Source organism: Solanum lycopersicum, chromosome 1 (genome assembly GCF_036512215.1).
Source record: "Solanum lycopersicum chromosome 1, SLM_r2.1".
NCBI classification, from domain to species: domain Eukaryota; kingdom Viridiplantae; phylum Streptophyta; class Magnoliopsida; order Solanales; family Solanaceae; genus Solanum; species Solanum lycopersicum.
In genome coordinates this window covers 7,594,400-7,620,216 of record NC_090800.1, presented here as the reverse complement: position 1 = coordinate 7,620,216, position 25,817 = coordinate 7,594,400, and the positions used below count along the sequence as shown (strand labels likewise).

Sequence of the window (25,817 nt, the reverse complement as noted above, 5' to 3'; positions counted from 1 at the left end):
CTTTCATTTTAGTTCAAAATATATTTCATTTATATCATCTCTCGTTATTTTTATATATTTATTTTGTTAGTATCTCTCCCTTTTTAAAGAATTATTTGTCATTTTGATTTATTGTCCTAATTTGATGACTAAAATTTTTTTTCATGAAATTATCCTTATTATTTTTCTAAAATCTCTCCCCTTTTATACTTTTAAGTTATTTTCTATTTATGGCTTGAAATCTTCATTGACTTAAATACATTTCATTTATATCAACTCTTATTATTCTTATCAATTTATTTTCTTAGTACATTTGAATTTGGCTAATTCATTTGAAAAATATTTGTCATAAACAAATTATATATGGCTAATCTTTTTAAAAAAGTTCTTTAGAGAGTCAAATTATGAAAAAGAACATGTATCAGTATATTTTTATATTAATATTAATTGATAGAGAGAGACTATGTTAAATATAGTAGTGTGCGACGAAATTAAGTAGATCCAATAGGGTAATATGGAGATGGGTGGTATCGATTATTGCCGCCTTCGTTAGATAATTAGTAATAAAAACTTAGTTGCAGATAAATTTGTTCCCTGGAATTAATTTTAGGACGAGAGAATTAATTATGGAATGGAAGTGCACATATTAGTGCAATTTGTTATGCAATTAAGGCAAAGGGACACACATACATTCCAGTTAATAATAAGAATACAGTAAAAATAATAATGACCACATGATGGGGTAACTATGAGTAAATCATTAGAAGGAATAATGTACTGTTAATTGCATGTTTATATGCGTTGATATGCAAGTAGTGGATTGCATAATATAGTAAGATTTAAATGTTCCTTAGAATATTATAATTATTATTGTTATTATATGTGGGCATAGCAAAGATATATATATATATATATATATATATATATATATATATATATATATATATATTTAACTACTATATATTTTAATAATAGTTATAATACTAAAGAATTTGGTGTTAAAGTAGTGGAAAATTGGATGCACTAAGTTCTGTAAATTTAATGTATGCATATGCTATAGTTTGCATATGTTATAGTTGAGTTGCTGTTGGTCTGTAGCCACTGGTTCTGTGACCATTGGCATTCATTTTTACATATTGATATCGTGTTTTTACCTTATAAACTATTTTTTAATATATTGAGATAGGTAGTTAAATATTAGGCGTATCGAGTTATTTAAATTCCTTTAAAGTTATGCTAAATGGGGGAAGTTAAATTTACCCTTTGGTTTGAACTTTAAGAAATTATTTATAGAATTAGGTGAACTTTTGGGTCTAGACTAGATAAAGAATAATATGAGTATTCCTAGACTCGTTAACTTATAAATTATGCACACATAATTGATAGATTGGAAGGGTTCGGAGGCATTGAGGAAAGGAAAAGTATTGGAGAATTAGTTGCTTGACTTCGGTTCTTCGGTGGAGGTAGCTTATGACTTATTTCTATTTGATAGATAAACTCTAAATAGCGATTGATATGTATTGAGTGATATTGTAAAGTCTCCTATGTACTTGATTGTGTGGTTGTATGTTTTGATTGTGTGGTTTGTGGTTGGCCTAAAATTATGAGAGTGTTGAATTTCTACCTTGAACCCTCTCTATTAAAATGACGCATTGAATAAAGAAGGCTTGCTGAAATAAAATAATGAGATAATTGGATCGGAGTGTCACGTTCTGACACGGTATTATGGGATCGGAGTGTCACGTTCCGACACAATAACATTTAAGGCAAGGAATCTTGAAGTAACTTAATATACTTAATCTCAAGGAACCTATTTTTCAAATGAGTATGGTGTGGAGGCATGAGTCCTCTTACGTGTGCTTGATGGTGTACCTATTATGGTGTTGTTGTTGTCAACGGTTCATGTGTTTGTTGTTTGTCACATGTTAAGTATTGTAGTTGATTTTATATTATTATTCATTATATATTGATTTCTATTTTGAGTTGACCGATGATACCTACTTAGTACGTGTTCCTTGTACTGACCCCTACTTGTATTTTCTTCTTTGTTCTTTTGTGGAGTGCAACAAGTGTACCATCGACTTCGACTCGCCCTCAGCTCTAGTCATTCTCCAACACATCCGAGTTCAGTGTGAACTATTATTTCTAGCTCGTGCTGGATTCTCTCATTCACGTCTTGACGTCTTTAAATTTCGGACATGGACCGTCTATTTACTTATTTTGGTTTCTTAAATACTCTTAGACTTGGACCTTTGAGGATAGATATTCTTAATGTGATGACTTCCAGATTTTGGGGTTAATAAGTGTTAAACTTTAGAAGCTTATTTAATTGGTTATATTAATATGTTTTAGATCTTCCGCATTATTTTTGTTATTTATAGTTGAACTATTGGTAAATGTTGGGGTTTAAACTTGTTTGTTCGCTCACCTAGTAGGTTAAGTGTGGGGGCTACTCACGACTCGTCTTGGGTCGTGACATATTCTTCATCAATTTATTTTCTTAGTATATCTCCCTTTTTAAAGTTTTAATTTTTTATCAATTTCTACCACTTAGACATGAATAAGTGCATACTGTTTTTTCATTCTTCTAATCTTTATTAATGTGATTTGACAACTCTTCTAAGAGCATGTTTGACATTTATAAAAAAGAACTATTCATTTTTAGATGTATGTTTTTAAAATAACCTTTTAGAAAGTGCTTTTAAAAAAAATTATTTGAATTTGGCTAATTCATTTGAAAAATATTTTTTTTCATAAACAAATTGTATTCGGCTAATCTTTTTAAAAAAGTTCTATAGAGAGTCAAATTATGAAAAAGAACATGTATCAGTATATTTTTATATTAAGATTATTTTATAGAGAGAGACTATGTTAAATATAGTGGTGTGCGAAAATCGAACCGACCGATAAATTGAACATAAAAAAATGTTTAATGGGTTATTGTTATTGGGTAATTGAGTTTTTTATGGGTTAATTAAAAAAAAAGTTATTGGGTAATAGGTTCGGTATCGGATTTTACTATTGGGTTATTGAATAAATCGATATCACAATAAAAGGGTAAAATTTACTATTTTACCCTCCCTAATAATTAAATATTAATAACTTAATATATAACAAGACACTATAACTATATCAAATTATTAGTTTTCTATCCACTTCACACTAGGCCGCTTTACTAGTTTTTATTGTTTACTAAGAACCTAAAGTCTAATGTAAGGGTTCGCAATTGTCGCTTTAGATTTTAGTTTAGTTTTGGTCTTGTTGGACTATTTTATTTTAGTTTTAGTTTGTAATTATAGGTTGTTGCATTTGCATGTTTTTAAAGGTCCGTAACTTGATTAACATAAAAAATCTCATACTATTTTTTGGCGGTGACATGTTATTATAACCTTCGTACTATATTTAGATAAGTAAGAAGTCATAATTTTTTATAGATATTTTCTTATTGGGTATACCGAAAACCAGATCGATAACTATCAAAAATTAATAAACCAAAAATCGATAAAGAATATCTTATTGAATTTTTATCGGGTTAGTATATTTAAAAATCAAAAACCGATAAATCGAACTGATAATACATAAAACCGAACTAAATCGACCGATGCACACCCCTAATTAAATATCTATTGTAAATTCTTTTATTAAGTTTTTATTTTTATTAGATTAAAATGTACATATTAAAATTTTCAATCAATATTATAACTCTTTTTTGGAAGAATATAAATCTCTAATTTTTACTTTTTTTTTTCTGTAATCTTGCAAGAATATTGTTGTCACCTTCTTTTATTAAATAAAATCTTCCCAAACTTATGAGATAATAATAGATATATTGGTAAATATATATATATGAAAGAGGATATTTTATTCTTTTAAAAAAGTAATTTTCTTCTTTTGTTTCTATTTTTTTTAAGAAGCTGAAATTATTAGCTTCTACTTACAAAAAAAAAATTATTTTTGCTTTCATTTAAAAGCAATTTTATTGATTTGTCAAAAGCTTAAAAAAGAGACAATGATTATATTCTTAATTTAATAATATAAGCATAATCTAATGCTTCTAAGTTAGTTCTTGTACATATTGATATTTTTTAAACTTTTTAAATATTTCTTTAAAAAAAAAATAACTGAAAACTTTCATTTTAGCTATGTTTTTCAAATTAATCTCCAATTTAAATCAATTTGTCTCGCTTAATAAGCAGCTAAGATTGATTTGCTTGGGACAACATGCATGTTACAACGGTTAGAAGCATCTTATTTATTATTTATTATTATTTTTTGAATTATTTATTATTTTTCTTAATAGATTTTTGTTACAATGAAATTACATTTATACCCTTGGTCGTCCTCGCACTTCACTCTTCTATATAATATAATATAAATATAAATATAAATTTGTAACGACCTGTTCAGTCGTTTTGAGCAGCAGATTTTATTTCTGGAAAAACTGTCTTGATCGACGGATCCCACGACGGACCCTCATGGGCACGACGGACCGTCGAGGGGGTCTCGTTCCAAAACACTTTGAAATTCTGAAATTTGGGTACAGGAATCGACTCTCTGAACTTCACGACGAAATGGCAGGACGGACCGTCACAGGCCCTTCAGTAAATTTTAGTCTCTGAACTATGTGATGACTCAGCAGGACGGACCGTCGCAGGCACGACGGCCCGTCACAGGCACGACGGCCCGTCACAGGCACGACGGCCCGTCACAGGCTACGTGACCCTGACTGGGTCAGAATTCTGTTAAATGTTTTAAGGAGCGTTTTGGACTATTCCTGCTTATAATTATAAAGTTAGTGGTTGAATGTTAATAATTCAATTACTTGGGGGTTAAAAGAGATAACCTTAAATTAATTAGTGGATTACTTTTGTCATCTTTTATACTTAATTATATGCTAATTAGGGTAAAAGAAACAGGGTTGAATAAGAAAAATAGGAAGAACAGAGAGAGGGAGAAGAACGATCGAGAGAGAGGAGAGACAAAGAGGAAAACAAAGCTTTGGGGAATTTGCTTGCTTGATCCCTAATCTTCGGTGGAGGTAGGTTATGGTTTTTATGCTATTCGTAGTAAACTCTTAATAGCGAATGATATGTATTGGATAGTGTTGTAAAACCCTTCTATATGCTTAATTATATGCTTGCATGGATGTGATGAAATAATTGTGATGAAATAAGCATGATGAAGCTATTGAATCCTAAATCTTGAAAACCTCTTGTTAATGATGATGCCTTGGTATAAAAGAAGGCTTGATGAACGAAAGAATGAGGATAGGGGATCGGGTGTCACGAACCGACACGTAGTCATAGGGGGATCGGGTGTCACGAACCGACATGCAGTAATAGGGGGATCGGGTGCCACGAACCGACACGTAGTCATAGGGGGATCGAGTGTCACGAACCAACACGTAGTAATAGGGGGATCGGGTGTCACAAACCAACACATAGTATTAGGGGGATCGGGTGTCACGAATCGACACGTAGTACTAGGGGATCAGAGTGTCACGTTCCGACACAAGAGGAGTAAAGAGAGTGAATCTTGAATTATGGTAATATACTCAGATTTAATGAACCTATTTCCTAAAGGAGTATGGTATGGAGGCTTGCGTCCTCATGGGTGTACTTGGCGTACTTATTAATGATTATAGTACTTGTTGTTGCTACATGTTGAGTATTGTAGTTGATTTTATGATATTATCTGATATATACTGTTTTCTATTTTGAGTTGGCCGATGATACCTACTCAGTACTTGTGTTTGTACTGGCCCCTACTTGTATGTTTCTTTCTTTGTTATTTGTGGAGTACAGCGAACGTACTGTCGTCCTCAATTCAACCGCAACTCTAGTCAGTCTTCATTACACCAGATTTCAGGGTGAGCTAACGCTTCTAGCATGGATTGGATCTTCTTCTTCATGTCTTGATGCCTTGAAGTTCCGGCATGGACTAGCTTTTTATTTATTCTAGCTTTCTAGATACTCTTAGAATTAGTAATATGAGGACAGATGTTTTTGTGATGATGACTTCCAGATTTTGGGAATAATAAGTATTGAGTTTTTAGAATTTATTTAATCGATCTTCGTTACTTAGTTTAAGTCTTCCGCATTATATTATGTTATTTAAGGTTGAAATGTTGGGGTTTAGATTGGTTGGTTCGCTCACATAGGAGGATAAATGTGGGTGCTGCTCACGACCCGTTTTGGGTCGTGACAAACTTGGTATCAGAGCATTAGGATCGTTGGTCTCATCACACAAGAACGAGTCTAGTAGAGTCTTAAGGAACGGTAGGGGGACGCCTTTACTTTTCTTTGAGAGGCTATAGGACTTTAGGAAAATTCCATTCTTTCTTCCTTTCTTTCGTGCTATTACTTGGATCCAATTGGTATCTAGGTGATACAAATTGGTATCTGACCATCTTCACTCTATTTCACAGATGGTTAGAACTAGAGCGACAACTGCGCCAACACCAACACCGGCAAGACAAGATGCGTCCGAGCCAGCCACTGAGGCTGTAGCTCGAAGAGGGGCAGTGGCAAGAGGCCGCGGTAGAGGTCGCGGGAGGATGTCCTCTATAGGAAGAGGACAAGCACCTGGCCCATCTGGTACTAGGGCGGTGACTCCTCCACCGACTGAGGAAGTGTTAAGAGTGGGTGAGGAATGGGAAAATGAGCAAGTGCAGAATGAGGAATTACCACCCCAACCTATCCCAGAGATGATCAACCAGGTTCTTGCCTATCTTAGCGGGTTATCTGATCAAGGCCAGACGCCTCCAGTGTTTTCTGCACCAGCACCTCAGGTTCCGGAGGTACAACATGCAGCTACTGTGGCTCCCCACATGGGTTTATCATTGGAAATAGGCACGTTTCCTCGGTTGACTACAGGGCCTATAATGACAAGTGATCAGCATGAACTTTTCAGTAAGTTCTTGAAATTGAAACCCCAGTCTTCAAGGGTGCTGAATCTGAGGATGCCTATGATTTTCTTGTTGATTATCATGAGCTACTACACAAGATGGGTATAGTAGAACGATTTGGCGTTGAGTTTGTGACTTATCAGTTTCAAGGGAACGCCAAAATGTAGTGGCGGTCACATGTTGAGTGTCAACCAACAGAGGCACCACCTATGACTTGGGCATCATTCTCTAGCTTGTTTATGGAGAAGTATATACCCCGTACTTCGAAGGATAGGAGGAGAGATAAGTTCTTGAGCCTAGAGCAAGGTAGGATGTCGGTTACTGCGTATGAGGCTAAGTTTCGCGCATTATCCAGGTATGCCACCCAGCTTTGTTTCAGTCCACAAGAGCGGATTCGCCATTTTGTGAAGGGGTTGAGGTCAGATTTGCAGATTTTAGCCTTACAGGTAGCGGCTACAGTGAAATCCTTTCAGGAAGTGGTAGACTTCTTGATAGAGGTGGAGGGAGTGAAGCCAGATGACTTCACCTTGGCATCGACATCTAAAAGGTTTCGTAAGGGAGGTGAGTTTAATGGTTCTTACTCTAGAGGGCAGGATTCAGGAGGTTACCCAGCACGAGCTATCCAGTCTTCACTACAGAATGTAGTTGGGGTCCACCGCAGACCGGCCAACATTTCTCTGAGTTTGGTGGTTATCCCCAGACTTCGTCATTCTCACAGGGAGCTATGTTTGAATCCAGGGAATGTTATTGATGTAGAGAGACTGGACATATTAGGAGGAATTGTCCAAAACCGAGTTACAGACCCCCAATAATCAGAGGTAGAGGTGGTCATGGAAGAGGCCGTTATTCGGGAGGACGTGGTGGCCGAGGTGATGGTGGTCATCAAAACGGCCGGGGTAACAGGCAAAGTGGAACTACTACAGCGCAACATGGTAGGGGCAACGGGCAGACCGGTGATAGGGCCCATTGTTATGCTTTCCCTGGGAGATCCGAAGCAGAGACATCTGATGCTGTCATCACAGGTAATTTTTTGGTTTGTGATTGCATTGCTTCTGTATTGTTTGATCCTGGATCCACATTTTCTTATGTATCTTCCTCATTTGCTAATGGTCTTAATTTACATTGTGAATTGCTTGACATGCCTATTCCTGTTTCTACTCCGGTGGGTGAGTCTGTGATAGTTGAAAAGGTGTATAGGTCTTGTCTTGTGACTTTTGTGGGGAGCAATACTCATGTAGACTTGGTTATCTTAGAAATGGTTGACTTCGATGTAATTCTGGGTATTACTTGGCTTTCTCCAAATTTTGCAATTTTGGATTGTAATGCTAAAACTATGACACTAGCCAAGCCTGGGACAGATCCGTTAGTGTGGGAGGGTGACTACACTTCCAATCCGGTTCGTATCGTCTCCTTTCTTCGTGCTAAGAGAATGGTTAGTAAGGGTTGTTTATCTTTCTTGGCACACCTCAGGGATGATACTACCCAAGTACCTTCAATTAAGTCGGTTTCGATAGTCCGCGAGTTTTTAGATGTGTTTCCTGCAGACCTTCCTGGTATGCCACCGGATAGAGATATTGACTTCTGCATCGTTCTTGAACCGGGTGGGTTAAGGGACTTAAAGGCCCAACTTCAAGAGTTGTTGAGCAAATGCTTCATTAGACCAAGTGTATCCCCTTGGGGTGCTCCGGTTTTGTTTGTGAAGAAGAAGGATGGAAGTTTTAGGATGCGCATAGATTACAGGCAACTGAACAAGGTAACTATTAAGAACAAGTATCCTCTTCCTCGCATTGATGATTTGTTCGATCAGTTACAAAGTGCTTGTACCTTCTCAAAAATCGATTTGAGGTCAGGTTATCATCAACTGAATATACGAGCAACGGATGTGCCCAAGACATCTTTTCGGACCAGGTACGGACATTATGAGTTCTTAGTAATGTCTTTTGGGCTTATGAATGCCCCTGCTGAGTTCATGAGCTTAATGAACGAGATTTTTAAGCCCTATTTGGATATCTTTGTCATCGTGTTCATTGATGATATACTGGTATACTCAAAGAGCAAGAAAGAACATGAGGAGCACTTGAGAATGGTATTGGAAATATTGAGGGAGAGAAAGCTTTATGCCAAATTCTCTAAGTGTGAATTTTGGCTAGATTCAGTGTCCTTCTTGGGGCACGTAGTTTCTAAAGATGGAGTGATAGTGGATCCTTCTAAGATCGAAGCAGTAAAGATTTGGGAAAGACCTACTAATGTTACAGAGGTAAGGAGCTTTGTTGGTTTAGCTAGCTACTACCGCCAATTTGTCAAGAGATTTTCCTCCGTTGCTTCCCAATTGACAAATTTGACTAAGTAGAGTGTTCCATTTGTATGGTCGGACAAGTGTGAAGAAAGCTTTCAGAAGCTCAAGACTTTGTTGACTACCGCACCAATCCTTACCCTGCCAGTAGAAGGTAAGAATTTCACTGTCTATTGTGATGCATCCTATTCAGGTTTGGGTGCAGTACTAATGCAAGAGAAGAATGTAATTGCTTATGCTTCGAGGCAATTAAAGGTGCACGAACATAATTATCCGACCCATGATTTGGAGTTGGCTGCGGTAGTATTTGCATTAAAGCAATGGAGACACTATCTATATGGGGTTAAGTGTGAAGTCTATACGGATCATCGTAGCCTACAGTATGTCTTTACTCAGAAAGATTTGAATTTAAGATAGAGAAGGTGGATGGAACTACTGAAGGATTATGACATCATTATTTTGTATTATCCGGGAAAAACTAATGTTGTGGCAGATGCTTTAAGTAGAAAGGCAGGGAGCATGGGAAGTCTAGCCCACTTGCAAGTTTCAAGACGCCCATTGGCTAGAGAGGTACAGATTCTGGCTAATGACTTAATGAGGCTAGAAATAAATAAGAAGGGGGGATCTTTGGCCTGTGTGGAGGCGAGATCTTCCTTTCTTGACAAGATTAAGGGAAAGCAGTTTAATGATGAGAAGCTGATTCGGATTCGAGATAAGATGTCGCAAGGAGAGGCTAAAGAAGCAAAAATCGACGAGGAAGGTGTTTTAAGAATTAAGGGAAGGGTATGTGTGCCCCGCGTCGATGATTTGATTCACACTATCCTTACAAAGGCTCATAGTTCAAGGTATTCTATACATCCTGGTGCAACCAAGATGTACCGCGACCTAAATCAACACTTTTGGTGGAGTAGAATGAAGCGTGACATTATTGATTTTATTGCCAAATGTTCAAATTGTCAGCAAGTAAAATATGAACACCAGAGGCCCGGAGGAACACTTCAGAGAATTCCCATTCCGTAATGAAAGTGGGAGAGAATTGCAATGGACTTCGTGGTTGGTCTTCCAAAGACAATGGGTAAGTATTACTCCATTTGGGTAATCCTTGATAGGTTAACTAAGTCTGGTCACTTCATTCCGGTTAAGGTGACTTACAATGCAGAGAAGTTAGCCAAACTTTACATCTCAGAAATTGTTCGATTGCATGGGGTTCCACTCTCCATCATATCGGATAGAGGTACGCAGTTTACTTCTAAGTTTTGGAAAACATTGCATGCGGAATTGGGTACTAGGTTGGACCTTAGTACTGCGTTCCATCCTCAGACCGATGGTAAGTCTGAGCGAACGATTCAAGTGTTGGAGGATATGCTTCGTGCATGTGTGATAGAATTTGGTGGTCATTGGGATAGCTTCTTACCCTTAGCAGAGTTCTCATACAACAATAGCTATCACTCAAGTATTGATATGGCCCCATTTGAGGCACTGTATGGGAGAAGATGTAGGTCTCCCATTGGGTGGTTTGATGCATTTGAAGTTAGACCGTGGGGTACTGATCTTCTGAGAGAATCGTTAGATAAAGTGAAATGCATTCAAGAAAAGCTTTTAGCGGCTCAAAGTAGACAAAAAGAGTATGCAGATCGAAAGGTTAGGGACTTGGAGTTAATGGAGGGTGAGCAAGTCTTACTGAAGGTTTCGCCCATGAAAGGAGTGATGCGGTTTGTTAAGCGAGGTAAGCTAAGCCCAAGGTATATTGGTCCATTTGAAGTTCTGAAGCGCGTGGGGGAGGTAGCTTATGAATTAGCCTTGCCCCCAGGACTGTCCGGAGTGCACCCAGTATTTTATGTTTCTATGTTGAAAAGATACCATGGGGATGGAAACTACATCATTCATTGGGATTTAGTTCTGCTTGATGAGAATCTCTCCTATGAGGAGGAGCCTGTTGCTATTTTAGATAGAGAAGTCCGCAAGTTGAGGTCAAGGGAGATTGCATCCATCAAGGTTCAATGGAAGAATCGACCGGTTGAAGAATCCACTTGGGAGAAGGAGGCTGATATGCAAGAAAGATACCCACACCTGTTTACAGATTCAGGTACTCCTTTTCGCCCTTGTTTTTCTTCTTGTGATCGTTCGGGGACGAACGATGGGTAAATTGGTATCTATTGTAACGACCTGTTCTGTCATTTTGAGCAGCGGATTTTATTTCTGGAAAAACTGTCTTGATCGACGGATCCCACGACGGACCGTCATGGGCACGACGGACCGTCGAGGGGGTCTCATTCCAAAACACTTAGAAATTCTGAAATTTGGGTACAGAAATCGACTCTCTGAACTTCACGACGAAATAGCAGGACGGACCGTCGTGGGAACGACGGACCGTCACAAGCCCTTCAGTAAATTTCAGTCTCTGAACTCTGTGACGACTCAACAGGACGGACCGTCACAGGCTACGTGACCCTGACTGGGTCGGAATTCTGTTAAATGTTTTAAGGGGCGTTTTGGACTATTCCTGTTTATAATTATAAAGTTAGTGGTTGAATGTTAATAATTCAATTACTTGGGGGTTAAAAGAGATAACCTTAAATTAATTAGTGAGTTACTTTTGTCATCTTTTATACTTAATTATATGCTAATTAGAGTAAAAGAAAGAGGGTTGAATAAGAAAAATAGGAAGAACAGAGAGAGGGAGAAGAACGATCGAGAGAGAGGAGAGACGAAGAGGAAAACAAAGCTTTGGGGAATTTTCTTGCTTGATCCCTAATCTTCGGTGGAGGTAGGTTATGGTTTTTATGCTATTCATAGTAAACTCTTAATAGCGAATGATATGTACTGGGTAGTGTTGTAAAACCCTTCTATAAGCTTAATTGTATGCTTGCATGGATGTGATGATATAATTATGATGAAATAAGCATGATGAAGCTATTGAATCCTAAATCTTGAAAACCTCTTGTTAATGATGATGCCTTGGTATAAAAGAAGGCTTGATGAACGAAAGAATGAGGTTAGGGGATCGGATGTCACTAACCGACACGTAGTCATAGGGGGATCGGGTGTCACGAACCGACACACAGTAATAGTGGGATCGGGTGTCACGAACCGACACATAGTTATAGGGGGATCGGGTATCACGAACCGACACGTAGTAATAGGGGGGATCGGATGTCACGAACTGACACGTAGTATTAGGGGGATCGGGTGTCACGAACTGACACGTAGTACTAGGGGATCGGAGTGTCACGTTCGGACACAAGAGGAATAAAGAGAGTGAATCTTGAATTATGGTAATATACTCAAATTTAATGAACCTATTTCCCAAAGGAGTATGGTATGGAGGCTTGCGTCCTCATGGGTGTACTTGGCGTACTTATTAATGATTATAGTACTTGTTGTTGCTACCTGTTGAGTATTGTAGTTGATTTTATGATATTATCTGATATATACTGTTTTCTATTTTGAGTTGGCCGATGATACCTACTAAGTACTTGTATTTGTACTGACCCCTACTTGTATGTTTCTTTCTTTGTTATTTGTGGAGTACAGCGAACGTACCGTCGTCCTCAATTCAACCACAACTCTAGTCAGTCTTCATTACATCGGATTTCAGGGTGAGCTAACGCTTCTAGCTTGGACTGGATCTTCTTCTTCATGTCTTGATGCCTTGAAGTTCCGGCATGGACTAGCTTTTTATTTATTCTAGCTTTCTAGATACTCTTAGAATTAGTAATTTGAGGATAGATGTTCTTGTGATGATGACTTCCAGATTTTGGGAATAATAAGTATTGAGTTTTTAGAAGTTATTTAATCGATCTTCGTTAATGAGTTTAAGTCTTCCGCATTATATTATGTTATTTATGGTTGAAATGTTGAGGTTTAGATTGGTTGGTTCGCTCACATATGAAGATAAATGTGGGTCGTGACAAAATTTAATTATTGATATAACATATTTCAAAATAAAAAATTGATGAACTAACCGATTATACTTTAAATTGAACCGAACATATCGATGCACACCCCTAACTAAGTGAATGTGTATCTTGAGGGTCAATGTAAATTAATAAGAAAATACTTATTTTAATGTTTAAAAATATTTATATCTATGAACCTATAAGATTTCAAATTGAAGTAGGTGCAAAGGATAATTTATGAACTGATAGAGGGTTGATGCAGGAAATAAGAGATGGATTCAGGATTTAAAAATCATTGAATATTACATGCGCATAAAGACCATAATAACGCAGAAAGACCATAAAAAGAGTTATGCTTGACCCCATAAGCAGGATCAATCATGTTGCCTCCATAGGCAGAATTCTATATTTCTTCTAGAAAATCGCTCAATCGTTTCAGAGCAATTAAAAAAAGATTCTTTAATCACATAATTAAAATAAACTTAGAACAAAATTTAAGAACTCAAGAAAGAGATAAAACATCTTTATTTGAGAAAATATAATATAATAAAATTAAAACATAAATAAAAAGCTTTTAAAAATGAATAGTTTTCTTTTTATCTTAATCGAATTAAAGTAGGAGAATAATCAATTTCCCACAAAGAAAAAGGGGAAAAAGAAAAGAGAAGAGAACTAGTTCCAAAACAATTAAACCAAAGAAAATGAACAAAACAATAACAAATATTTATAAGAATATTTCAACAAACTTTATTTTCGATTCATATAATACGTTACACATTGAAAGAGATCTAATAATACATTGAATTTAAAAAAGATTTCGATTCGGATTCTTTACCTCGTTGACCGACATTACAATAGGTGTATGGGTCAGGGAGCGACTACTTGGTTTTTACGCGTTCGCTTCCCTCAGCGCAGTCTTTTTCGTTCTTGAGAATGGTCGCCACTTCTACCAGGACCGGAATGATTATCCCTGCCCGATGGGTCTACATTCTTACGGCTCGTTACCGCAGCGCTCGTTCACCCCTTCTGCTTCTTCCATTCAAAAAAAAACTTTGTCGAATTATTACATCATATGAAGTTTTCCTCTATTGAGGTTTCAGTGTATAGGGAGGAGGCGATAAGTTGTGTGATGGACTTGGTCCCGCAGGAACATCATGCAAGGATGACTTGAAGTTTTTTGAAGCTCTTAACTCTACCAAAGATCGAAAAAGCTTTTTGACTTTCAACGATTTGATTGAAACATCCTAAATTCTGATAGCAACAACGTCTAGTGATGTATTGAGAAGAAAAAGAACAACAACAAATAGAAAGAAATGAAAGTTATTCATATTGAAATTAAAAGAGATGTAACTTTGCTTCTTATGTGTTTGTTTTGCTTGTATATTCCTTCTTTATATAGTGATTCAATTTTTTTGTCATTTTAATTTATTGTCCTAATTTGGTGACTAAAAGATTCTGCATTAAAATTATCATTATTATTTTTCTAAAACTTCTCCCCTTCTATAAACTGTTTTCTATTTATGGCTAGAAAATTTTCATTTAAGTTGTATACATTTCATTATATCATCTCTCCTTATTTTTATGTATTTATTTGTTAGTATCTCTCCCATTTTTAAGTTTAAATTTTTTATCATTTTGATTTATTGTCCTAATTTGATGACTAAAAAATTATGCATTGAAATTATCCTTGTTATTTTTCTAAAATTTCTCCCCTTCTATAAACTATTTTCTATTTATGGCTAGAAACTGTCATTTTAGTTGAATACATTTCATTTATATCATCTCTCGTTATTTTTATATATTTATTTTGTTAGTATCTCTCCCTTTTAAAAGAATTATTTGTCATTTTGATTTATTGTCCTAATTTGATGACTAAAATTTTTTTTCATGAAATTATCCTTATTATTTTTCTAAAATTTCTCTCCTTTTATACTTTTCATCTATTTTCTATTTATGGCTAGAAATCTTCATTGACTTAAATACATTTCATTTATATCAACTCTTATTATTCTTATCAATTTATTTTCTTAGTATATTTCAATTTGGCTAATTTTTTTGAAAAATATTTTTCATAAACAAATTGTATTTGGCTAATCTTTTTAAAAAAGTTCTTTAGAGAGTCAAACTATGAAAAAGAACATGTATCAGTATATTTTTATATTAATATTATTTTATAGAGAGAGACTATGTTAAATATAGTAGTGTGCGAAAATCGAACCGACCGATAAATCGAACCTAAAAAAATGTTAATGAGTTATTGTTATTTGGTAATTGAGTTTTTAATGGGTTTATTAAAAAAAAAGTAATTGGGTAATTGATTCGGTATCGGATTTTACTATTGGGTTATTGGATAAATCGATATCCCAATAAAAGGGTAAAATTTACTATTTTACCCTCCCTAATGATTAAATATTAATAACTTAACAAATAACAAGATACTATAACTATATCAAATTATTAGTTCTCTATCCACTTCACACCAGGCCAGTTTACTAGTTTGTATTGTTTACTAAAGCCTAAAGACTAATGTAAGGGTTCGCAATTGTAGCTTTAGATATTAGTTTAGTTTTAGTTTTGTTGGACTATTTTATTTTAGTTTTAGTTTGTAATTGTAGGTTGTAGCATTTGCAAGTTTCTAAAGGTCCGTAACTTGATTAACATAAAAAATCTCATACTATTTTTTGGCGGTGACATGTTATTATAACCTTCGTACTATATTTAGGTAAGTAAGAAGTAATAATTTTCTATATTTTCTTATTGATTATACCGAAAACCAGATCGATAACTACCAAAAATTGATAAACTGAAAATCGATAAAGAATATCTTATTGAACTTTTATCGGGTTAGCATATTTAAAAATCGAAAACCGATAATACATAAAACCAAACTGAATCGACCGATGCACACCCCTAATTAAATATCTATTGTAAATTCTTTTTTTATGTTTTTATTTTTATTAGATTAAAATAAACATATTAAAATTTTCAATCAATATTATAACTCTTTTTTGGAAGAATAGAAATCTCTACTTGTTACTCTCTTTTTTTCTGTAATCTTGCAAGAATATTGTTGTCAACTTTTTTTTATTAAATTTTGCAATAGTACGTAAAATAATATATAAACATAAAATAAAATATAAAATTTATATATAATTATTTAAATAAAATTCTTAAATGAAATCTTCCCAAACTTATGAGATAATAATAGATATATTGGTATATATATATATATATATGAAAGAGGATATTTTATTCTTTAAAAAAAATAATTTTCTGCCTTTGTTTCTATTTTTTTTAAGAAGCTGAAATTATTAGCTTCTTCCTTACAAAAAAAAAATTATTTTTGCTTACGTTTAAAAGCAATTTTATTGATTTGTCAAAAGCTTAAAAAAGAGACAATGAATATATTCTTAATTTAATAATATAAGTATAATCTAATGCTTGTAAATTAGTTCTTGTACATATTGATATTTTCCTAACTTTTTAATTATTTCTTTTTAAAAAAATAACCAAAAACTTTCGTTTTATCTCAGTTTTTCAAATTAATCTCCAATTTTAGTCAATTTGTCTCGCTTAATAAGCAGCTAAGATTGATCTGCTTGGGACAACATGCATGTTTCAACGGTTAGAAGCGTATTATTTATTATTTATTATTTTTCTTAATAGATTTTTGTTACAATGAAATTACATTTATACCCTTGGTCGTCCTCCCACTTCACTCTTCTATATAATATATAAATTATTTATTATTTTTCTTAATAGATTTTTGTTACAATGAAATTAAATTTATACCCTTGGTCGTCCTCCCACTTCACTCTTCTATATAAATATAAATATAAATATAAATATAAATATAAATATAAATTTGGTTATTGATTTAACATATTTAAAAATAAAAAATTGATGAACTAATCGATTATACTTTGAATTGAACCGAACATATGGTGCACACCCCTAACTAAGTCAAAGTATATCTTGAGGGTCAATGTAAATTAATATGAAAATACTTATTTTGATGTTTATAAATATTTATAGCTATGAACCTATAAGATTTCAAATTGAAGTAGGTGCAAAGGATAATTTATGAACTGATAGAGGGTTGATGTAGGAAATAAGAGATGAATTCAGGATTTTAAAATCAGTGCATGTTACATGCGCATAAAGACCATAATAACACAGAAAGACCATAAAAAAAATTATGCTTGACCCCATAAGTAGGATCAATCATGTTGTCTCCAGAAGCAGAATCCTATATTTCTTCTAGAAAATCGCTCAATTGTTTAAGAGCAATTAAAAAGAGATTCTTTAATCACATAATGAAATTAAATTTAGAAAAAAAAGCTATTAAAAATGAATAGTTTTCTTTTTTATCTAAATCGAATTAAAGTAGGAGAATAACCAATTTCCCAGAAAGCAAAAGGAGAAAAAGAAAAGAGAAGAGAACTAGTTCCAAAATAATTAAACGAAAGAAAATAAAGAGAACAATAACAAATATTTATAAGAATATTTCAACTAACTTTATTTCAGATTCATATAATACGTTACACATTCAAAGAGATCGAACAATACATTGAATTTAAAAAAACTTTGTCGAATTGTTACATCATATGATGTTTTCCTCTATTGAGGTTTCAGTGTATAGGGAGGAGGCGATAAGTTGTGTGATGGACTTGGTCCCGCAGGAACATCATGCAAGGATGACTTGAAGTTTTTTGAAGCTCTTAACTCTACAAAGATCGAAAAAGCTTTTTGACTTTTAACGATTTAATTGAAACATCCTTAATTCTGATAGCAACAACGTCTAGTGATGTATTAGAAGAAAAAGAACAACAACAAATAGAAAGAAATGAAAGTTATTCATATTGAAATTAAAAGAGATGTAACTTTGCTTCTGTCACAACCCAAAAATGGGTGTGATGGCACTCGTCTTATCTACCAAGACAAGTCCTCCTAAAACTCAATATCTAACAAAGTGCCGAAGTAAATGACAATCCTACAACAATTTCTATTATGAAACCAAGTCATATTAATTCAATCCCCCAAACCAGGTTGTCACGTGCTCAAGCCTCTATTGTAAATATTAGATCAAAATAAAATAGAATTTCTAAAATGAAGTTGTCTTTCAAGTAAAAACAAAGTCATTAACTAGAGTAGGAAAGTTCGCTGAGATGACAAGCAGCTACCTCACAACCCTCCACAAGATGCCTCGAAAACGAAAAGAATGACAGGTATAACGAAGATCCGGACTCGTATCCTACAAAATTTTTTGTAGAAGCAAGGGGTGAGTACGAAACCACGCAGTACCCAATAATCAAACCTCTAAACACAAGTTAAGTGAACAAAATACGGGCACTCCTTACACCCTATCTAAACCTCCATGCTACAGTCTAACAGTTTACAGTTTACCAAACACACAACTCAATAACCACACTCTATCAGTTTACAAATTCTCAATAACAACTCAATATTCAATAGTCACAAGCTTCACAGAGAAACACTCACAAGATCAGCAAAACACGTGTTAAAGTTCATCAATAATAAAATGTGCAATGCCATGAGATGCAATGTCAAGTATAGTGATGCATGTCTTTCCTAATGATACACACCCGCTGTCTTTCAGTCTAGGACCCATGGGGGACATATCTGTCCATGTATATGTCGCGGCGCACGACACGACCCTCAATAATAGTAACATTCGCAGCGCGTGATACGTCCCTCGAAATATAATATCCATCGCGGCGCATGATACGACCTCGAAATGGTCCATCCTCTTACCACAACCATGTCTCAGATACAATGCAAATGACATGCTCGAATGAAAATGAGGAGATAACCATTTTGATAACAGAGCACAATTTACAACAAGGAATACAACACCAACAAATAAGCAACAAGTCTCCAAGTCATTCTCAACACCACACAAGGAAATACACGAATTTCATACGTTTAACAAGAGTTTAGAAATCCACTTGCCTTAGCCAATCGAATAATTACTCTTGGACTTGAGCCTTCCCTTTCCGTTGAGCTTCCGAACCAATGGAATCCATTCAAGTATATATTCACAATAAGGTTTCAGAATTAACAACACTCACACTTTTATTTGTTTAACCTTGACCTAAAAATACACCCCAAATTTATAATCATTTTTGTAATCTTGATGTCAATTAACATTTCAACTATCATAGATTTTGAAGTTTCAAGCCTAGAATTAAACTCCAAATAATTCCTTCTCAACATCATAATTCTAATGATATTTGCTTAGTACTGTACATATAATAATTAGACATGCCAACCTATCAAAACTTAAATTATGATATGATATACATAAGAAAAACAACTGAAAAAAATAACATCAATTACGAATAACCCCACAAGATATCACTGTTTCAAACCTCAATTTGATGTACTTTTAATTCCTACATTAATTCCATCACACTATTCAATTATAGTCCCAAACCTTTCAAAATGTTATTGGTCAGTGCCTAAAACACCAATTGTTTCTAATTTACATTAAAATATTATATATTTATGTATATATCAATTCTTTATTCCAAATCCCTTTTTGCATTCAATTATAATATAATATTGTTATGTACATATGTAAAACATAGATGGAATTATATGCAGGAGAGAAATTAATGTTACGTATGAAGAAAAAATGAACACTTTAGTTTATAACTGAAGCAGTCGGCAACCCTTCTTTCGTTCCCTTTACCCTTCTTCCGTTCCCGATTTCTTTTTCTTTTTTTTTCTTCCTTTTGTGAATTAGTTAAGTACTATATGGGTAAATTTTTACCCACTTCTTTTGTTATATATGGGTCAAATAATATAGGGTCTTAAATAAATTATCACTTTAGTCCATTAACTATTGGTTAAGTTAATTATTTACAATTATTAATTAATTAATTAACCCTTACTGCACGAATATTTATTTATAAATACTCCTCAATTAATTAACTCAAGTTAATCGGATATTAAGAATTTTAAAAAAAATTGACCTTCTTGGTCATTACATTATCCACCACTAAAAATCATGTTCGTCCTCGAACATAGGATGAAAGAAAGTACCTGATGCTTCAAAAAGTTGAGGATATATGGCACGCATGTCAGACTCTGTCTCCCAAGTTGCTTCTCTTACTGAACGGTGCTTCCATTGCACCTTCACTGAAACAAGCTCCTTGGTACTAAGCTTTCGGATTTGCCTATCCAATATAGCTATAGGCTCCTCCTCATATGTCAAGTCTGGACCCAGCTCCACAGAATCAAGTGAAATCACATGATATTCATCCGGAATATACTTCTGAAGCATAGATACATGGAAAATAGGATGAACTTCTAACAAACTAGGTGGCAAGGCCAACTTATAGGCCACCTCTCCCACTTGTCTCAAAATCTCAAAAGGTCCAATGAATCTAGGGCTTAGCTTGCCCTTCTTTCCAAACCTCATCACACCCTTCATGGGTGATACTCGGAGCCAAACATAATCACCCTCCACAAACACTAAGGCTCTAACTCTCCGTTCTGCATAACTCTTCTGTTGACTCTGAGCTATCAATAATCTATATTGAATCATACGAACTTGCTCCATAGCATCTCTCAGTAAGTCTGTATCTAAAGAGTCCATCTCCACCGAATAAAACCAACCAATCGAAGACCTACACCACCTTCCATACAACGCCTCAAATGGGTCCATCTGGATACTAGAGTGGTAACTGTTATTATAGGCAAACTCTGCTAATGGTAAATGTTGATCCCATCTAGCACCAAAATCGATCACACACGCTCGAAGCATATCTTCCAATACCTGAATGGTCCGCTCAGATTGACCGTCTGTTTGAGGGTGAAATGCCGTACTCATATCTAACTGAGTACCCAGACCATGTTTTAATTCCTTCCAGAAATGAGAAGTAAATAGTGAACCTCGATCCGATATGATAGAAATAGGAACTCCATGTAGTCGAACAATCTGACTGATATATAGCTCGGCTAACTTTTCTGTCGCATACTTCACCCGAACCGGAATGAAGTGGGCAGACTTGGTTAGCCTATCAAACAACAACCCAAATAGAGTCATAACCACCCACCGTGGTAGGCAAACCCACAACAAAGTCCATAGTAATCCGCTCCCACTTCCAAGTAGGAATAGACATCATCTGAGATACACCCCCGAGCCGCTGGTGCTCACACTTGACCTGCTGGCAAGTCAAACACCTCGAAACAAAGTATGAAATATCTCTCTTCATCCCACACCACTAGTAATGCTGACTCAGATCATGATACATCTTTTCCTATCCCGGATGGATGGAATATCGAGAACAATGAGCCTCCTCAAGAATCAATCTAATCAAATCGCCTGTCCTGGGCACACAAATTCTGCCTCCTATCCGCAATACACAATCACAATCAAGGACAACCTCCTTAGTTTTCCCTTTGAATACTTTCTCTCGAATGAGACATAATTTTTCATCATCAAACTGGTGTGCACGGATTCGCTCGACTAAAGAAGACCGAGCCTCAATAAAAGCAATCATCCCATCACTCTCTTCTAAAATCTGCAAGCAGACAAGACTGTTAGCTAATATCTGCACATCTCTATCCAATGGTCTCTTCATAATACTAAGCGCTGCAAGACTCCCCATGCTAGGAGTCATCCTACTCAGAGCATCGACCACAATACTGGCCTTTCCTGGATGATACAGAATGGTCACATGATAGTACTTCAGCAACTCAAGCCATCTCCGTTGCCTCAAGTTCAAATTCCTCTGGCTAAAGATATACTGAAGACTAACAATGATCAGTGAAGATCTCACAACGCACCCCATACAAATAATGACGCCATAACTTAAGTACAAATACCACAGCCGCCAACTCCAAATCATGAGTAGGGTAGTTCTTCTCATGGGATTTCAACTTCCTAGAAGCATAAGCAATCACTTTCCCCTTCTGCATCAACACACCACCCAAACCAACTCCTGAAGCATCACAATACACAGTAAAGTCTACACCCTTCTCAGGTAGAGTCAACACAGGGGCAGAAGTCAACAAAGTCTTGAGCTTTTGAAAGCTCTCCTCACACTCATCAGACCAGTGAAAAGCCATATCATGTCGAGTCAATCTAGTCAATGGAGCTACAATAATAGAGAAACTCTGAACAAATCGTCGATGATAGCCTACCAATCCCACAAAACTCCTAATCTTAGTAGGTGAAGTAGGTCGCGTCCAGCCTCTAACTTTCTCAATTTTGGTCGGATCTACTCTAATACCCTCCTTAGACACCACATGTCCTTAAAATGCCACAGAAGTAAGCCTGAACTCACACTTTGAGAACTTGGCATACAACTTCTCTTCTCTCAACATCTAAAGTACAATCCTCAAGTGTCGGACATGGTCCTCTTTAGTCTTTGGAGTAAACCAATATGTCATCGATGAAAACAATCACAAAAGAATCAAGGTATGATCGAAACACCCCATTCATCAACTCCATGAATGCTGTAGGGGCATTAGTCAATCCGAAGAACATCACTAGGAACTCATAATGTCCATACCGAGTCCGAAAAGCTATCTTAGGGATATCTGATGCCCTAATCTTCAACTAATGATACCCATACCTCAAATCAATCTTAGAGAACAATGATGCTCCCTGTAACTGATCAATTAAGTCATCAATACGTGAAAGAGGATACTTATTCTTCACTGTTACCTTGTTCAACTGTCTGTAATCAATACACATTCTCATAGTTTCATCCTTCTTCTTCACAAATAATACAGGGCACCCCAAGGTGACACACTAGGGCAAATAAAACCCTTACTCAATAAATCATGCAACTGATCCTTCAATTCTTTCAAATCTAATGGATCCATACGGTATGGAGGGATAGAAATAGGCTTAGTGCCCGGCTCCAAATCAATAGAAAAATTGATATCCCTATCGGGAGGAACACCTGGAAGATCAGAAGGAAATACATCGAGAAACTCCTGGACCACGGGAACAGAGTCCATGGGAGGTGGTTCAACGCTAGTATCTCGAATAAAAGCTAAGTAAGACAAACACCCTCTCTCCACCAATCTCTAAGCACGGATAAAAGAGATGACCTTGCTAAGGTAAGAACCACTAACACTCTTCCACTCAACCCTCGGAATACCAGACATTGCTAAAGTCACAGTCTTGCATTACAATCAAGGACATCATGATAAGGAGAAAGCCAATCTATACCCAAGATAACATAAAAGTCTACCATCCCCAGAATGATCAAGTCTACCCAAGTGTCATACCCAGCCAATGAAATAGGACAGGATGGATACACTCGATCCACCACTAAGGTCTTACCCGCGGGTGTAGAAATACGAATAGATACAATCATGCTATCACATATCATATCAAATATAGCAGCAAAATACGTAGACACATAAGAGAATGTAGAACCTGGATCAAACAACACAGACACAGGTCGATGGCATACTGGGATGGTACCTGTAATAACAGCATCAGAGGTCTCCGCCTCAGGTCTACCGGGGAAAGCATAGCAGTTGCCTCCTCGTCCACCTCCATCCTGGATGGTACCTCTACCCCCACTCTGCTGAGCTGAAACACCACTACTAGAAACTCTATCACCTCTACCTGACTGAACTCTGCCACGACCTCTACCCTGTGGTGCTGGTGGTCTAGTCTGGAATGAAGAATTAGGTCGAGGCCCACCACGACCCCTTTGTGAAGTACACTACCGCATTAGATGATCGGGATCTCCACAGGTAAAACAAAATCTCTGACCTGGGAACTGTTGTGTAGACCCTGAAAACCCACTATAATTTCCTCGCCTTGTAGGTCGCTGCTGTGAAATGTACGAGCCCTGACCCAGGCTATAAGAACCCCTAGATGTCTGGCCACCCTCAAATGTCAGCATAGATGCATGAACATGTCCCCGCTGCTGAAAAGAACCACTCAAACTCTCTGTGATCCCCTACCTCCAGATGAGGCACCATGAAACTGGCCTGATATACGGGCCCTTTTAGGGTCCCCAAACTCCTCTTTCTCCATCAATTCTGCCTCTTTGACGGCGCTCACAATGGACTGGAAAGAAGCCCCCTCCCTAGATGCCCGAAACACAGCTGACCTGATAGAGAAAGACAATCCCCTCACAAATCTGCGGATCCTCTCTGTCTCATTTGGAATAATAGCCAACGCATTCCTAGACAACTGGAAAAAACGCGCCTCATACTCTGTAACCGATAAACCATCCTGTCTCATTCTCTCAAACCTCAAGCGACTCTCCTCTCTCACGCTCCATGGGATAAAACGATCTTGGAATGCACTAGCAAACTGCTCCCAAGTCACCGGAGGAGATCCAACTGGCAAACCCCCCGAATAAGTCCTCCACCAGTCTCTCGTTGGTCCACGAAGCTGGAGTGTAGCATATCGAACCCCATGTGACTCAGCAAATCCAACCACCTCTAGTAACTCTCGGCAGGTAGTTAGAAACTCATGAGCGTCCTTGCTCTTCCCACCTTGAAACTGAGGTGGGTCCATCTTTCGAAATCTCTCATACCTACGTTTCTTATCCTTAGTCAGAACAACCATCGATGCAACTTGACCCCCAACTGCTGGTGCAACATCATTCAAAATCCGCGGGATCTACTCGTAGTTAACCCACCGCATCCTGAACAACTGGAGTTTGTTGCTGCTCTTGGGTCTGAGCCCCTTCTCTAGTACGAGAGTCATGTGGTGTGGTAGTCGCCCCACCACCCTGATAAAATCCCTCTAGCACACTTAACACCCTCAATAGTGTATCCTGAAGCAAAGGTGTGCTACAGAATCTGGAGGAACCTGGTCCTCTCTTCCATCAATCTGAGGTTTTGTAGAGACCTCTCTAGCACGACCTCTCACTGGTGCTGCTCCACGTCCGCGACCACTGGCTACTGTCGTACTACCAGCACGGCCTCTAGCTCGTGATATAACCCTACCTCTTGCTGGGGCCTCAACAACTGCCTCGGGAAGTGCCTTCCGTCTACCACCAGTAACATTAGTTCTAGTCCTCGTCATCTGTCAAAAGAGTATACAACAACTCAGTACTAAAGAAGTTGACTACGCACGATGAGAAAGAATGAACAAAAAGAAGTTTCCTAGTAATCCTCATAGCCTCTCAAAGATAAGTACAGACGTCTCCGTACTGATCTTTGAGACTCTACGTAGACTCGGCTTGTATACACGTGGGACCTATGAACCTGGGGCTCTAATACCATTTTGTCACGACCCAAAAATGGGTGTGATGGCACTCGTCTTATCCCACCAAGACAAGTCAGCCTAAAGCCCAATATCTAACAAAGTGCAGAAGTAAATGACAATCCAACAATAATTTCTATTATGAAACCAAGTCATATTAATTTAATCCCCAAAAACCAGATTGTCACGTACACAAGCCTCTATTGTAAATATTAGATCGAAATAAAATAGAATTTCTAAAATGAAGTTGTCTTTCAAGTAAAAACAAAGTCATAAACTGGAGTAGGAAAGTTCACTGAGATGACAAGTAGCTACCTCACAACCGTCCACAAGATGTCTCGAAAACGAAAAGAATGACATGTATCACGAAGATCCGAGCTCGTATCCTACAAAAAAATTTGTAGAAGCAAGGGGTGAGTACCAAACCATGCGGTACCCAAAGAGCAAACCTCTAAACACAAGTTAAGTGAACAAAATACGGGCACTCCTTACACCCTATCTAAACCTCCATGCTACAGTCTA

The 25,817-nt window shown here is 36.5% G+C and overlaps 1 protein-coding gene across 1 annotated transcript; it reads right to left on the bottom strand.

The window, feature by feature from the left end:
- Positions 1-20,102: 20,102 nt before the first annotated feature.
- LOC138340894 (uncharacterized) lies at positions 20,103-20,771 on the bottom strand. The gene has a single exon (XM_069293066.1). It carries the CDS (start codon positions 20,769-20,771, stop codon positions 20,103-20,105), a length of 669 nt encoding a protein of 222 aa, XP_069149167.1.
- Between the last annotated feature and the right edge of the window lie 5,046 nt (positions 20,772-25,817).